At 37.1% G+C, this 15,328-nt stretch overlaps 1 protein-coding gene across 1 annotated transcript in view; it reads left to right on the top strand.

Moving 5' to 3' along the window:
- The window catches only part of acoxl (acyl-CoA oxidase-like), a 41,783-nt gene that overhangs the window by 22,058 nt on the left and 4,397 nt on the right, over window positions 1-15,328 (top strand). Inside the window, exons 15-18 of the mRNA XM_079854963.1 lie at window positions 29-140; window positions 653-740; window positions 4,317-4,387; window positions 11,533-11,634. Of these exons, the coding sequence (XP_079711089.1) occupies window positions 29-140; window positions 653-740; window positions 4,317-4,387; window positions 11,533-11,634 (373 nt within the window). The remainder of the gene's footprint in view (window positions 1-28; window positions 141-652; window positions 741-4,316; window positions 4,388-11,532; window positions 11,635-15,328) is intronic.

Below are 15,328 nucleotides of genomic sequence, written 5' to 3'. Positions count from 1 at the left end.
TCTTTTGGCTATTTCCTTGTTTATCTAGCTTTCTTGGCTTCAGTGTGGACAAAGTAGGAGACCTAATGTTCCTGCTGAAAGCGGTGAGCTACAGAGAAAGGGTGTTACAGCGCAGTCTAGCAAGTCGACTTTACACGAAGGTCAGTCGCTCTGTTTCCTCTGTGCTTTAACACTGCTTATTTTAAGGCAGAGCGGGCGACAAGATCTATAGCAAGTGTGAGTTGCTGTGAAATGCTTTAATTGAACATATATTGGCTATAAAATGTCAAAGTGCCAGTAGAAAGATCATTTCATTTAATTTGTTCAGATTTTTTAGAGAAACGAAAAGCTGCTGCTCTCATATGTTTATCTCCGCTCGCGTTCATATGTAAATTGCATGAGCTTATTTTGTTTGTTGGAACTGTGGCGTGATTCGTGTAAATGTGATTAGTTCAACAAAACACATATAGGGATTACACGTGTGAGAGTGAGCGTGCAGTTTCCCTTTTTTTAGGTGGCCAATACACCGCTGATGTGTCACAGCAATGATTTGCTACATGTAGACCAGAGAGTATTTAATTGGACAAAAAAGCAACATGAGTCATCTATATATTTGCTCCGTTTTCCTGAAACTGTAAATTGTAAATTCAATGCTATTTATTCCCTTGAACAGATAGAGAAAAACAAAGATGAGTTTTTTATGGCCTGGAACGCTTGTTTACATCACGTGATCACTTTGGCAATGGCACACATACACAAAGGTGAGCGAAAGGGGAAGTTTATTTATTTATATATAGTTCATCTGTTACCCTTGTTTGCTTGAATATATTTCTGCAAATGTACTTTTTTCCTCATGCATATTCTCATAACTTTGAAGGATGCCCGGATGTACATATGCACATGATCCCAATAAGTATTTGGACTCTTAAACAAATGCCTGAATGTCACTGCACTTTTTATCTAAACATTAGGGTGTGTGTTCACACTTGTAGTTCGGTTCGCTTGGTTTGTTTGGTCCGGACCAAAAAAAACAAACATTTAGTCCTGGTCCGATTAGGGTTCACATTGGCATTTTAACACTGAACCTAAAGATACTGAACCTAAAGGCATAGGGATTCGTTCACAACCTAATTGGTCGGCTTTTATGACATATATTAACTTACCGAACATCCAAAACAATGCTGTGTTCTGGGCTAAATGCGCTCGTTGTATGTGCACCTCTACATATGATGGTATTCTAACCAGTTGAGAACTCGTGAAGAGCTTATAAAGTGTGTAAAGGTGTCAAAACAGCGGCAGGAATCCCTCCATCACACACACAAACCAAGATCTGCTGCGGTGAGACGAGTTTCTGGTGCCAGTACTGAACTGTGATGGGCAACATCACGACTATGATGAGAAAAAACAGGCGTGAACATTTACAGTGTCCGTGTTGCGTTCATATTTCAGTCGAACCGCTCCAAAGTTGGTTTGAAAGCGGATCTAGACCCATCTATTCAGCGTCTCGGCCCACTTGTCTGGTGCAGACCAGGGTTCAGATGGCAACGCTCACACTTATTTAAATGAACCGCACTAACAGAGCAATGTAGATATAGATAGATATATATAGATAGATCTTAGGTTTTTAATCTAACCAAACATGCCAAGTGTGAACACAGCCTAAAAGACCAGCTGGTGAAGTCATTGCAGAAATGGCTCAGAAATGCAAAGTTAGTTCTGAGAAAATTGGTTTGCAGATGACACTTGATAGTTGATATTTAGACATTTTTAAGTGTGACTCAAGTGTCCAAATACCTTTTTTGTACATTTTGGCCACTGTGAATTTGTTCTTAGCATTAAAAATATTCAGAAAACTTATATACCAGATGGTTTTACCTTCAACTTAAATGACATTTCTACATTAAAGTCCCCCTGTGGTGAAAATCCAGCTTTTAATGTTGTTTATATGTGGTGTTTTTAATATGCTTTAAGACAAACCATGTGTAAATTCATAAGTCGACACCATTGTCTTAAAACTGCAGTGAACCAAAGACAGTCTCAAAAACACGCTTTGAAATCGCTGGTGTTTCTGACGTTCTACCTTGTAAACAATCAGATCAACGTGTGATTGTCAACGAGTGGATCTCTGAGCTGAGTGAGTGAGTGGAGGCGGGGCTCATTTGCATATTCATAGAACCACGTATACTAAATGAGGCAAGAGTTACATTCAAGCTATTTTTTCCTATCTATCAAGGAAAAAACATTTAATTATATAATTGCTGATCAAAGATGAGTTTAAAGGGATAAAATGATTGACTCCAGGGGGACTTTAATACATTAATACACTTAGGATGCCAGCATTGCAAAAAAAAAAAAAAAAAAAGCCTATTCTTAATGAGTATTTTTGTCTTATATTATCCAGTGAAAATGTCTAAAAATCCTTGAGATTAGAAAAATGTAAGTTGCCGATTTGAGTTACCATTTATCTATTTTAACAAAAGTAATTTATAAAATAATTAAAACAATATTTAAGAATACTTTTTTATTATTATAATGTAAAATATAATCCTTAATATCTCAAGCAGTGTTGGAGTAAATTTAAGTATTTTGATATATTTGTCCTGGAAAATAATTTCTCGTATAAAACTAATTTAGACCCCCCCCCATTACAACAACAACCCCCCCCCCCCCCCCCCCCACCCCACCACCTTTTTTTTTTTCTTTTTTTTCTTTTTTGCAGCGAGGATGTTGTTGCAACTGGTCCCTAAATGCTACTTTTCATATTTTACCCTTAAATGTATCCCAAACACAAGCACAGTGCAGTGCATATGCATTTTAAAACATTGTAAGATTTAGAGTAGGTGATTCATGTGCCTGTGCAGATTATAAACTCACCACACGTCTTTGATCATTAAAGACACTGTTACACTTCCCTTTGACTTTCTGATTCACTCTTACACTCAGTTAGCAACAGAGAAGTCTTGTGCATTCTGAGTCTCTGATGTTCTAGAGTATTTCCACATGCTGTGTGTGTGTGTGTGTGTGTGTGTGTGTGTGTGTGTACATGGGTTTGTGTGTCAAGATATATTTTCCTCCCCTGATAGCAAATTTCCATTCTCTCACCCTCCTCCCACACACTTATACACACACAGAGAGATCATGCGCTAATTTTCTCTGAGATGGGGCTGATAACATTGAGATGAGGGGTTTTTATTCACACCTTATACAAGTGTTCCAGTCTGTTCTTTCATTTATGATATTAATACTGACTTATATATGATTGTAACACATAGTAATAGCCAAAGATCAAAGAATATGTATTGCTATATTTACATTGTTCATTGCCAAAAAAAAAAAAAAAAAAAGACCTATAGAGTAACATGCACTGTAAGGAAACTGAATTTAAATTCAAGCATAGTTGTTAAATCTGCACAGATGCAACGATATCTATACATTGGAAAATATTAATGCAAATAAGTTGTTAAACAATCAAAGCTGCTTTAAAGGGCTCATATCATGAGCAATCAAATTTGACTTCATCTTTAGAGATAAAAGAGCTTGATGCACTATGACAATGTACTGTTACTTTCAAAACTTGTAAAGGAGAGACTTCCTGTGCAAAAAAGCACAGTTATTAAATTGATCAAAGAGACGAATAATCATTTATTCTCAATAATGTGGTTGTAGGATTAAAAGTGCCACCTTTCAGTTAAAAGAGCTTCAACACCTTTTTTGGTACAGTTTTTTTTTTTTTTTTTTTTTCCTAGAATGCAAATTCACATTAGCTGAATTTAGAATATTATGATTTGAATTATGTTTTGTTTTATATTGTTTTGGTCTTTCCTCTTTCAAGTAGATAAAAAAAAAAATTGCTCGGTGGTGCAGCAGACTTTGGTGAAAGTCTTTTGCTTGACTTCATAGCCAGAGGAGATTTAATCTGTCAGCTGGAGACTCATGTTTGGTTTGAAGATGAAAAACGTGCCAAACACATGTTTTCTCAGCATTCCTGATTTCGGCCTAGTGGCCTAGGTCTAGTGGCTGTCAGAGCAGAAACTAAAGCTGACGCTCTCCATGTTTTTTTCCTGTCGTCTCCGGTCGTGTTCATACGTAAATTGCGTGACCTTTTGACCAGTAGATCAAAAAGATCTGAAAACCCATAGACCCTCCCCTCAAAGAAATAAGGACAGAAGTGGTTAAAGTGGATAAAAGAGACGGATTAAAACACCAGGTGTAAATGGGATCCGAGAAACCAAAACACATCTTAATATGTAAACAGGACCTTTGATGCAAATAACTTAAACCTCAGGGGGTTTGAAACCATCTTATTAATAAGATTGTATTTTTGAATGTTTCTGCAGTGACCTTGGAGCAGTTTGCTCTCGCCATTCAAGAGTGCCATAACAAAGAGGACCATGACTTGCTCACCAAGGTACGTGTGAAGCTCTGCTCTGCTCTGTCTGCCGCGCCACATGACACTCTTTTTGTCTTTTGACTCATCAGCCGGTTCCAATGGAAAGTTCTCAGAAATAACAACAGCCTCGTGCCCACTCAAAAAACAATAAGCTGCGCTTTTCATCGTCGCAGGGAGATTTCAGAGGATTCCACTCTTGACCACGTGTTTGGAAAATGCAGACTGCAGAAAAAAAAAACTGCATCCCTTACATCAGTGTCATGGTTGTGAGGCTTCTTAGAAGGGGGCTAAATTAGTGTAAATAATAACACACTTTTACATTTTACAAGAAAATGTGCGGTGCTTCCCATGCAAAACTCACCACCACAGTCCTTTGGTGTTCTGGGTGGTTGCTTGCAGTCAAAACAGCCCACCCGTAAACCCTCAGGCTTGTGAGTGTCATCTTTTGACTTGGGCCAGTGAGCAACCATCTTAGGAATCACATGGTAACGCCCTAGCAATTACCTAGAACAGGCATCCTCAAATAGCGGTCCGCAGTCCGGCTCCGGACCCCGACTTCGTTCCAACCGGACCACAAGACAAAATGACAACTGAAGCACCATTTTACTATTTCTGCAGTATAAAGTGAGCAGCAAAACAACTGAGCTGTTTACACCATTAGCACTCAGGGCTGTTTTATGGTAATGATCATGCGTGCTATATCCTCTAATATGTTTTATCTATAGCCAAACACCTCATTCAAGCCCTTTCCGCTCCGCGCACGTTGCTTCTCTCTTCCACCAGAGACGTAAAGCGCTACAAGAGCTGCAGATGATGCGGTTATTTTAACAGTAGCAGAAACACATGAGCAGCAAAAAATATATACTTGCTAAAACACTTCAGAAAACGAGAATGCAGTAAATATAGCCTAGTTATATTTACATACATACATACATACATACATACAGTATATGACTCTGACCGTTCAAACCAGGTTTCGTGACAAGTCTTTTTTTTAAATCTACATTTAGCATTAGGCCTAATCAGCATGTTAAGGAAATTTGATGATAAACAATGTTATAATTGGGAAAATTATTTGTAAATGACAGTTAAAAGTTTGAAATGACTAGTTGACTTTGTTTTCTGCTCAGAATGAGAGCATTTCGAATATTATGTATGTTGTTTTATTTTAAGCAAAATATAAAATGGTTCAAAAGGAAAATCCTGAACCCCCAATACAGTATCTTTTATTGGTCACATGACCTTTTGCCATACATATGCATATATAAGAATAGCCTGATAAAACATCTGATTTTACCTTTTAATATTTACATCCCAATTGGGCTCATCTGATGAAATATTGAATTTTATTTTTAATATATAGATGCCACAGCTTTGGCTCTCCGGACCCAATATTCTCATCAAAATATATATATATAGCAATTACAAAAAGGTATTTGTCCAGACCTCTGCATGGACGGAAATATATGAGAAAAAAAAGGCAAGCAAACTGTTTGATGCAAGTGAAAAACAAAACAAAAGGGTTCTTTGATGCACTTTGAAAAAAAAAAGAAAAAAAAAAAGAAGATCTGCTAGCAATGTTTTCCAAAACACTGACAAAAAAAAAAAGACAATTGGTGGTTTTGCTTGTGAAACGTTTTTTTTTTTTTTCTCAGGTGCACAATGAAAGGGAAAAAAACTGCACAGCTCTTTTCTTATTGAATATCCTGAAAATGTCACATTATGTAAGTGAAATGTGTTACAAATAAGTCTCATGCTGACATTAATTTAATCGAAAATGAAAATAATGTCATAATTTTACCATAAGTAATTGGAAACTTGAGTATGAGTTAGTAAATAATGTCTTAAATTTGATGTGTTCCTCACAAAAACCTATAATGTGGCTTCAGAAAAAGAAATACTTAAAAAAAAAACTTTTATGGTGTTTTTTGTTCTGTAAGGACCCCGAATCTCTCTCTTTCTTTATATAAAAAGAGCAGAGTAAACTTTCAGCCTCAGATCTCTGTATGTCTTCCACAGAAGAAAGAAAGTCATGCAGGTTTTCAATGAGATGAGGGTGAATAAATGATGACCGAAATGTCATTTTTGGTTGAGCTATTCATCTCAGGTTTTTGTGGCACAGCATTACACTAAAAGATTGCATCAGTCAGAGTCACTTTAGCTTTAATTGGCACTGATATGACACAGCTAAAACACGTATCAGGATGTGTGCTGCAGTCATATGAGTCTCAGGTTAGCTCTCTGAGCGCCGGAGCAGAACCGACCGCACTGATCTGAGACCTGCTGACAGCAGCTGTCAGGCCCTCTGGAGAGCAGATAACATGAATAAATCTCAGATAATGACCTCGTTCCTGGCAGGTCATGAGGTGTGCTGTCACACTAGTCCTGTGATCGAGAGACAAAGCGCACCAGTGAGGAACAGGAAAACCTCACTTCCACCTGTTTCTTCAAACTTCTGTTGCACTGAAGAGCATGCTTACGATTCCGCACAGTCATGGGACCTGTGATCCTGCCTCAGTTTTACATTTCACATCCATGTTTCTAGATTGCATTTGTCCTAACTCTGCTTTAAAATGAGTTCTCTTAACTCATAAAATAACTCATTTGAATGTTTTTGGAGTGTTCCGAATGGAATACTAACTTACTACCTACAGAATATTGTATGATATACAATAATTGTTTTTAGTTTTTTAATGTTTATAGAGTGCAACAGTAAAATCCCACTCATTTTCTCCATCTTAACTATAACTTTATAACTATAACTGTTAAAGACGGACCTGCTGTGAGGTTGTTTCTTCTGTTCTGCTCTTTTGTTTAAGCCATCAGTGCATTAATTCAACTTATACTACGGGGCTGCTGAATGCTTGAATCTGATTGGTTGACAAACATTCTAAGGTGTTACTTTTTTTTTTTCAGGGAAACGCACTGCTAAAGTAGTTCCAGGCAGGTCTTGACCGCATTATTGTTTCATATCACTACGCCTAATGATCTCAGTTATTTCAAAGGTTTTTACAGACTACAACAGCAGAAGAACCAAAACCCACAACGAAACTGACCAAGCAAATAAATATAGTCAACAATAGGATAAAAACAACAAATTATGCTTTTGCCACAAAATTACATTTTGTTATGTATGGAAAGCACATACTCTCTTTCTACCACTCAAACACACACACACATACAGCGCTGCTCTGATGATTTTATCAGTTAAATAGTTTAGAAAGACATTTCTCACTAGCGATATAATAACGGCGTTGTTCTTGAAGCAGATAAACTTACAGTTTCGCTATTAGTGGAGACGCTGCTGCCAAACACAGTTGAGAGAAACACAGACTGAGGTCATTCACACACGCTTAATCTCTCTCTCTCTCTCTCTCTCTCTCTCTCTAGGAGTGTTTTCATTACAGATTTGCGCAAAACTCTTGCGATTTTTTCTAAATGTCGAAAGAAAAAAAATATTGCGAAATGACGGCATTTCCATTAACCGATGTTATGCGACTAAAACTTAATTTTTCCTCTCCCGATAAGTCATTCCAAAAATCATAGCAACGGATGTTGGTAGGTTTATGTATCTCAGCCACCGCACTAGACATTATTATTAATCAAAGGAGACGTATGTGTGTTATCCAATCATTAATGGCAAGGAAAGCCTATTAGCCTATACTTGAGAGCGGCACATATGAGGTGTTTCTGGGTGTTTCTCACTCATTTCTGCTTCAAGGTCTTGATTGTGGCATTTATTTGAGGTTTAGAATCCATTATTCCTGTAATTCTTCTGTCTATTATGAATTTAATAAAGAACTCCGTCTCGTATTCTGTCCAAACACACCGCGTCATCTACGTCAGGTGACTGTAAATGCACAAAAAAAAAACTGTTTCCATTGCAGTTTTGCGAAATATTTCTTTTTCGAATTGCCTGAAAAACCTCCTCATGCGAGCGTAAAAACGTTTTTGCGATAAATGGGAGTTTTTGCGAAATTGACGTGTTTCCATTGAGCGTATTTTCAATTTTCAATTTCAATTTGCGCAATTTGAAGGGTAATGGAAACGCGGCTTCTCTCTCTCTCTCTCTCTCTCTCTCTCTCTCTCTCTCTCTCTCTCTCTCTCTCTCTCTCTCTCTCTCTCTCTCTCTCTCTCTCATAACTGTATTAGTCTGCTATCAATGTCTTAAGCCTCAGAAATTTATGTTTTGGAATTAGAAATGGAGGCGTGGGATAAGATGCGTGAGAAATTAGTCCTACACACAAGTGTTTAAAGACAAAAACTTGACAAATGTCTTGAAATACAACTTCTGAACAATGTTTTGTGGTGCGGTAACATGGTATAATTTAATCCGGTCCGTTGAATTATTAGAAAATAATGCACATCTGCTTTACGTCGTGGCCGTATTACCACATCGTGTGAATTATTTTCTAATAGTTAAACAGCCTGTCATCAATTATTCCTTACTTATATTTTAAGGAATATTTATCAACTGAATTCCTGGTGAAAAACCTCATTATCCATGATGGAAGAAATTTCCACCAATCAGAGAATCGAGAGAAACAAATCTCGCCAAAACAGCTCGCAGTGACCGCTCAAATATGCTGTGTCTATATACACGACCAACAACTTTAAATCAACATTTCTCTATCGTTTTTAATACAATTATGTAATTTGCGATGCTTCATGGGAAGTTATTAAAGTTGTTAAGTACACAACTTTTCATCCATTTTTCAAATACGTTTTAGCTTCAAAAGTTTGCAATGTTATGATTCACCTCATAGCTGGTTGGTTATATATATATATATATATATATATATATATATATATATATATAAATTTTTTTTTTTTTTTATTATACACTAATAAAAAATGACTATTCTTTAAGTTTAACTGTTTTTGACTCATAAGAAGCAAATCATGATCGATCAATGGCTATGACGTAACTAAAGTGCTATTAATTGTTCCCAACTTCCTTTATTTCAAAACAGGAAAGGAAACTAGTACGAAGTCATTTCTTGGGGTCTTTATGCTTTTAATAATTACTATTCAGTCGTTCTCATGATTGTGCGTGATGCGCATGGTTTCAGTTCCCAAAGCTGACACGCTAACAAGGTGACTTCCATCTCAGTCCAACACTTGTTCAGCATGGACTGATAAGAAACTTAATAGCGCTGCGATAAGCCATCGATTCTCTGGTTTGCATATGAGGAAGAGAGCAGAACACAAAGAACGAGAGCGAGAGAGATTGCATGCCGCTACGGTTGCTATGTTACTTTGATGCAGCGTTAATTAAAAAACAAGTTGATACGGTGCATAAAAAAGCTCTAGTGAACACGCTGACCGCTGTTTGCTGTGAGGTCAAAGGTTATATTATTCCTCTTAGTGTCCATGCTTTACAACTGATTGCTCTGCATGCTCTGTTTTTTCCTGTCCAGCTCTTTGATGTAGCTGGGTGGTTTGGTTGCTACCTCACCTCTGTGGAGAAGAGATATTAGCTCGTACCGCTACTGTTTTTCCATCCCCTTCATCTTGTGTATGACATCCTGTACTCACTCAAGCTGCTCGCATGTGAAGGGGCCTACAGCTCGTATAGGGTCCTTTAGTTATGGAAAATAACATAACATAACATACAGGGGTCAGCAAGTATCTTTCCACTCGCATTTTTCGACCTTGCATTGTGCTAATTCTGAATGCTCTCAGACGGCGGCACGGCTACAGAGCATTCATGGACTGCTTGATGCATTTTTGCATACAATAATGATAAGAGCGTGCTGAAATCGTGATTGGCTAGTTTACACATGCTGAATTCGGAACCACACACCAGCATACTACTCTTACTATTTCTACCATATCTCTCGGGAATAGTAGGAGTACAATGCTAGAATGTATCCCTTTAAGAGATAATAAAACGTTTACATTACATTTATGCATTTGGCTGATGCTTTTATCCAAAGCCACTTGCATTGATCAGTTCTTGCTTTCCCTGGGAATCAAACCAAGCGCCATGTTCTGCTGTTTGAGCAAATAAATCAGACAGTAGTTGGTCACTTTTCATGTCATTCAGATGTGCTCTTCCTGTCACTTCTGGTGTTTCTTGGCCAGAATAATTGCAATATGGTCCAGATCTGGTCCAATATGGTTTTAGTTGAAAGTCCGGTTGGGCCGTTCACACCAAAGACGATGACTATAACAAGTCAATTCCATTCAGGTTGATTTGTATATCGCTCTTCACAGTACATATTGTTTCAAAGCAGCTTCAAAGAAAAGACATACACTCAGGAAGTAACAATTACAATAACTATAAAGTTTCAATAATTGTTCTCGTTCTGTGAGAATTAGTGAAGTCCACAGTATAGTGGACCACAGATATAGTGAATTCTCTTTGGAGTGGATTCCCAGCCATAGTTTCTTCATAGTCTAACCCTAACCCATGCAACTAAATAGACAACAAAAGTGTACTTGCAATGCTTTTTAGAATTTCAAAGGAAATATTCAATGTGATTTGCAGTGTGACTACTGCAATATATATAATGCTTCAAATAAAGCGTTACTCATATTATATAAAAGCATTTTTAATGCATTAATTATTCCTTGTAATGCACATCAAGCGTCAGTTCTGGCAGGTCACATTAGTCCCTCAGCTGATACACGTCTACCTATAGGAATACGACGCCTCACTGTATACATATATAAGCTCCTTCATATTATCAGCAGCTTTATCATGTTTCTCCGGAGTTGATTACACTCCTCCCTCCCCAGCTCCTCTTGTCTTTAGTCAGGATTTGCTAATTGCTAATATGCTAATTGCTAATTTGACAATAGTGGTCCTGACAGAAATAATGCATTGTAAGAACTCATGAATAATTGTAACCACATTTATAATACTTACCTATTCATTGTTACACTTTTAGAAAGTACATTATAATGCATTTAACACGTAACAAACAGATGTAACAAGGAATCTGCAAATATTGTAATGCATTTTAACTTTGGTTACACCTATTTATAAAACAATATAATGCATTATAACATGCATTATGAATACTTTTATAATTCAAGTAAAGAGTTACCCAAATATGCATCACTTATATGCAGATGCAAGATGTGCAAATCAGCCCTATGGGTTAAGTTGTGTCTTTTTTGTTGCACTATTACGTATTTTCCTGTTTCTCTTCCAGTTCTGCCTTCTTCACGGCACTAGTCTGGTGTACCAGGAGAGAGCGTGGTATCTTGAGCACAACTACCTGACCGCTGGCACCAGCCGACAGATCCGCAGCCAGGTACTAAACCCATCTGTCAAATCAGGAGGGTATCAGCATGCACTTTTCAGTCTTCAGTGTCACATGATACTCCAGACATCATTCTAATATGCTGATTTGCTGCTCAAGAAACATTTGTGTTGAAAACAGCCCATCAGGAGAGTCTCAGCACGCTGTCAGTCAGACTCTAGGCAGTTCAAGAGGCGCAAAGCCTTCTGTTTGGGATTAGATCTCCTCATTAAACCTTTGCTCATCAGCCAGTGTTTACGGAGAATGGCAGAATGTGAACATTAGCAAAGGGGGTATTGATCGAGCACACACACATAAAGTGGCCAGTTGTTCACAATTAGCTGTGATTAAACATCCAGGCGTCCTCATCGGGGTTCTCCACACCAGAGCCGAGAGGGTTGACACCGGTCTGTCAGTATGCGGTCAGCAGGTGCTTTACTGCATGTTTACCACTCCGACAAACCCAACACAGCCGCTCTCTCTGCGCAAACAACCCCCTCTGTTCTCCCAGAGCGCCACACGTGACTGAAGGCACGTGCTTACGCTTCCTTTCAGCGTGCTCATATCAACTATTGTTATATGTTTTCAATGGCTTATTGAAGATCATTTATCATGTGACAGGCTGCATAACGTGACGAAAATAACCCGATTGCTTGTTTATAATTAGCTGCTGTTTGCTGGCTTTCTTAAGGACGCACACAGGAATCACGAATGAGGTCTCTTTAATATCTCGACTGTTCCTCCCTAGAAAGCAATGGGATTAAATGGAGAGCCAATTTAGACTTTGCACAAGTCTCTTTTCACATCTGGCCGCAGTGATCTCACGTGTCTCGAAGCTTGAATATCTCACGTTGTGCTCAAAAAATATGGTAACACTTTACAATAGGGTTTCAGTAGTTAACTTTGTCAGTTACTAATAATGGACAACACGTCTACAGCATTTATTCATCTTAGTTAATGTTAATTTCTACATTTCAATCATCAAATGCACTGCGAACTAACATGACCCAACAATAGACAATAGTATTTTTATAAACTAACATTAACAAAGGTTAGTACATGCTGTAAAAATATATTGCACACAGTTCTTGTTTACTAATGCATTAACTAATGTTCACAAATGAGAACTTAGTGTGAAGTGTTACTAAAATTTTCAGTATGACCTCAATCATTTCTCAGGCCAAATGAACTGCTATCAAATTGATTTTATAGCTTTATGCTCTTGCTGTATGTTAACTGCTGACTTATTTGTGTCTAGACTCGTGATTGAGAACTGTGTTATGTCTTCTGAGCTGTAAGAGCATTAACATATTCCTTTGTGACTCTCATGTTTATGTTGGGAGTCAGTAAATTTGTATTGTTTTTAGTGAAGTGGGAGTTGCTGAAGAAAGGATCTATCCTCAGACAAGATGAAAACATGTTTTGGACAGATAAGGTTGAGCATCTTTGCCTATCGTCTCTTTTTCCATGCCGTAGAATAAGCCATGCAAATAATGGCATGCAGGCTCATCGTGCCTTGATTGACATTACGTTTTGTTATTGATCTGAGAGTCGACGGCTGCTGAAGTTAAACCAGAACATCTCTGAGTGGTAGAAACAGGACTCAGTGTCATATTTTTTAATATGCTCGGGTTCGTTTCAACACCGTTCATTTCAATACATTTGAAGAATGTGTTGTTTTAAGGGGATTTCCTTGTTCATTATGTTATTCTTCTATAAAAGAAAGTACAATGCATGAGGTTGTACTTGAATCAAAAGATAATTTATCATTCATTTACTTAAAATGAATGGTTTAATCATTATACACTACCATTAGATTTTTTGAAAAAAATTCTTCTGTGTAATTGTGTAAAAGTGTAATTTATTCCTGTGATCAAAGCTGAATTTTCAGCATCATTACTCAAGTCTTCAGTGTCACATGATCCTTCAGAAATCATTCTAATATGATGATTTGATGCTCAAGAAACATTTCTGATAAAAACAGTTTTGCTGCTTCATATTTTTGTGGGAACTGTGATACATTTTTTTCTCATGATTCTTAGAAATTCTTAGAAAGTTCAAAAGAACAGCATTTAAATAAATAAATACAAATCTTTTGAAACATTATAAATGTCTTTACTGTCACTTTTGATCAATTTAATGCATCCTTGCTGAATAAATAATTTCTTTTTAAAAAATCGGAACAACTTTAAGGCAAGCTTTTTCCTTATGAAATTTGGGTCACACTTTAGATTAGGGTCCAGTTCTCACTGTTAACTAAATATTATGACTTTTGCCTCAATAAACTCCTAATTACTGCTTATTAACAGTTAGTAAGGTAGCCTAGTTGTTAAGTTTAGGTACTGGTTCAGATTAAGGGATGTAGAATATGATCATACAGAATAAAGCATTAATATGTGCTTTATAAGTACTAATAAACAGCCAATATCCTAGTAATTTGCACGCTATTAAACAACCTAATAGTGAGAATTGGACCCTAAACGTGTTACCAAAATTTGTCTTTATTTTCATAAAAGAGAGTACATGAGAAAATCCCTTTTATCTGTCACGATATTTAGAGAAAATATTGCTTCTTGCAGACCTAAAGATGTTCACGACTCTTTACTTTGGAGTCCCAGTCAATTTCTTATGATCAAATTTCAATGCATTTTTTTGCAACTTAAGTCCAATTTACAGTCCATCTCTGTGAGAGCTGATGATCTGAGGTGTTATTAATGTCCAGAAAATGGAGCTGAAGTTTAATACGTTCGTTCAGGTCACTAACCTAAGAATGAGCAGCAGTGATAGTGCTTGACTTGACACTAATTAGTGAGTGAGTGTGTGTGGTATGAGTGAGGCAGAAGAAATGTCCGTGAGCATGTTGTTGAGTGAGTAAGTCTGTGTGTGTGAGGTCTGAGTGTGTGAGGACAGTATCTGTGCATGAGATCCTCACATGTACGTGTGATTTCTCAGTGTGTGGCTCCAGCTCTTTAGAATGACTCCTATTGTACACACTCTCCTATCATTACACGTGTCAACATTAGAGCCAAACTCGCATGCTTCACTGAACACAGACAAACACACACACACACTCACCCCAACACAGAGGGTTAGTGTTGGAGACTGTTTTATTTTTAATTGTGAGCTTTATGTAATGCGTTATGAGTGATGAATAACTGTTTGAAGGGGATTTTTGTGGACATGCAAAAGTAAGTGAAGACCAGTTAGTGTCATTGCTTTGAAGCTGCTCTTTCATAAAGTTATAAATTATGTTTTATTTAAGTATCAACTTGTCTTAGATGTTTCTCCTGAAATTCATTTTTATTCACCACATTAAAATAATCAAAAAATGAACAGAACGGTTTTCAACATTGATAATAATCAGAAATGCTTCTTGAGCAGCAAATCATCATATCAAGAATGATTTCTGAAGGATCATGTGACACTGAAGACTGGAGTAATGATGCTGAGCTTTTAAACTGTAATCATATTTCACAATATTACTGTTTTTACTGTATTTTAATCAATTAAATGCAGCCTTGGTGTGCAGAAGAAAGTTCATATTGAGATCTCTGACTTTTACAGAGTTTCGCATCTTGTCAAATTTTGCTTCCAAAACTCCAAACGAGACGCATGTGAGATTACTGTGGTCTGGTTCTCTTCATTTAATCCCATTGCTGTCTAGGAGAAACAGCTAAGACATTCATTTGTGATTTTGCATCTTCCC

Source organism: Squalius cephalus (assembly GCF_949319135.1).
Source record: "Squalius cephalus genome assembly, chromosome: 21".
Lineage (NCBI taxonomy): Eukaryota > Metazoa > Chordata > Actinopteri > Cypriniformes > Leuciscidae > Squalius > Squalius cephalus.
The sequence above is the reverse complement of the archived record's forward strand: the minus strand, read 5'-3'. Positions and strand labels throughout refer to the sequence as shown.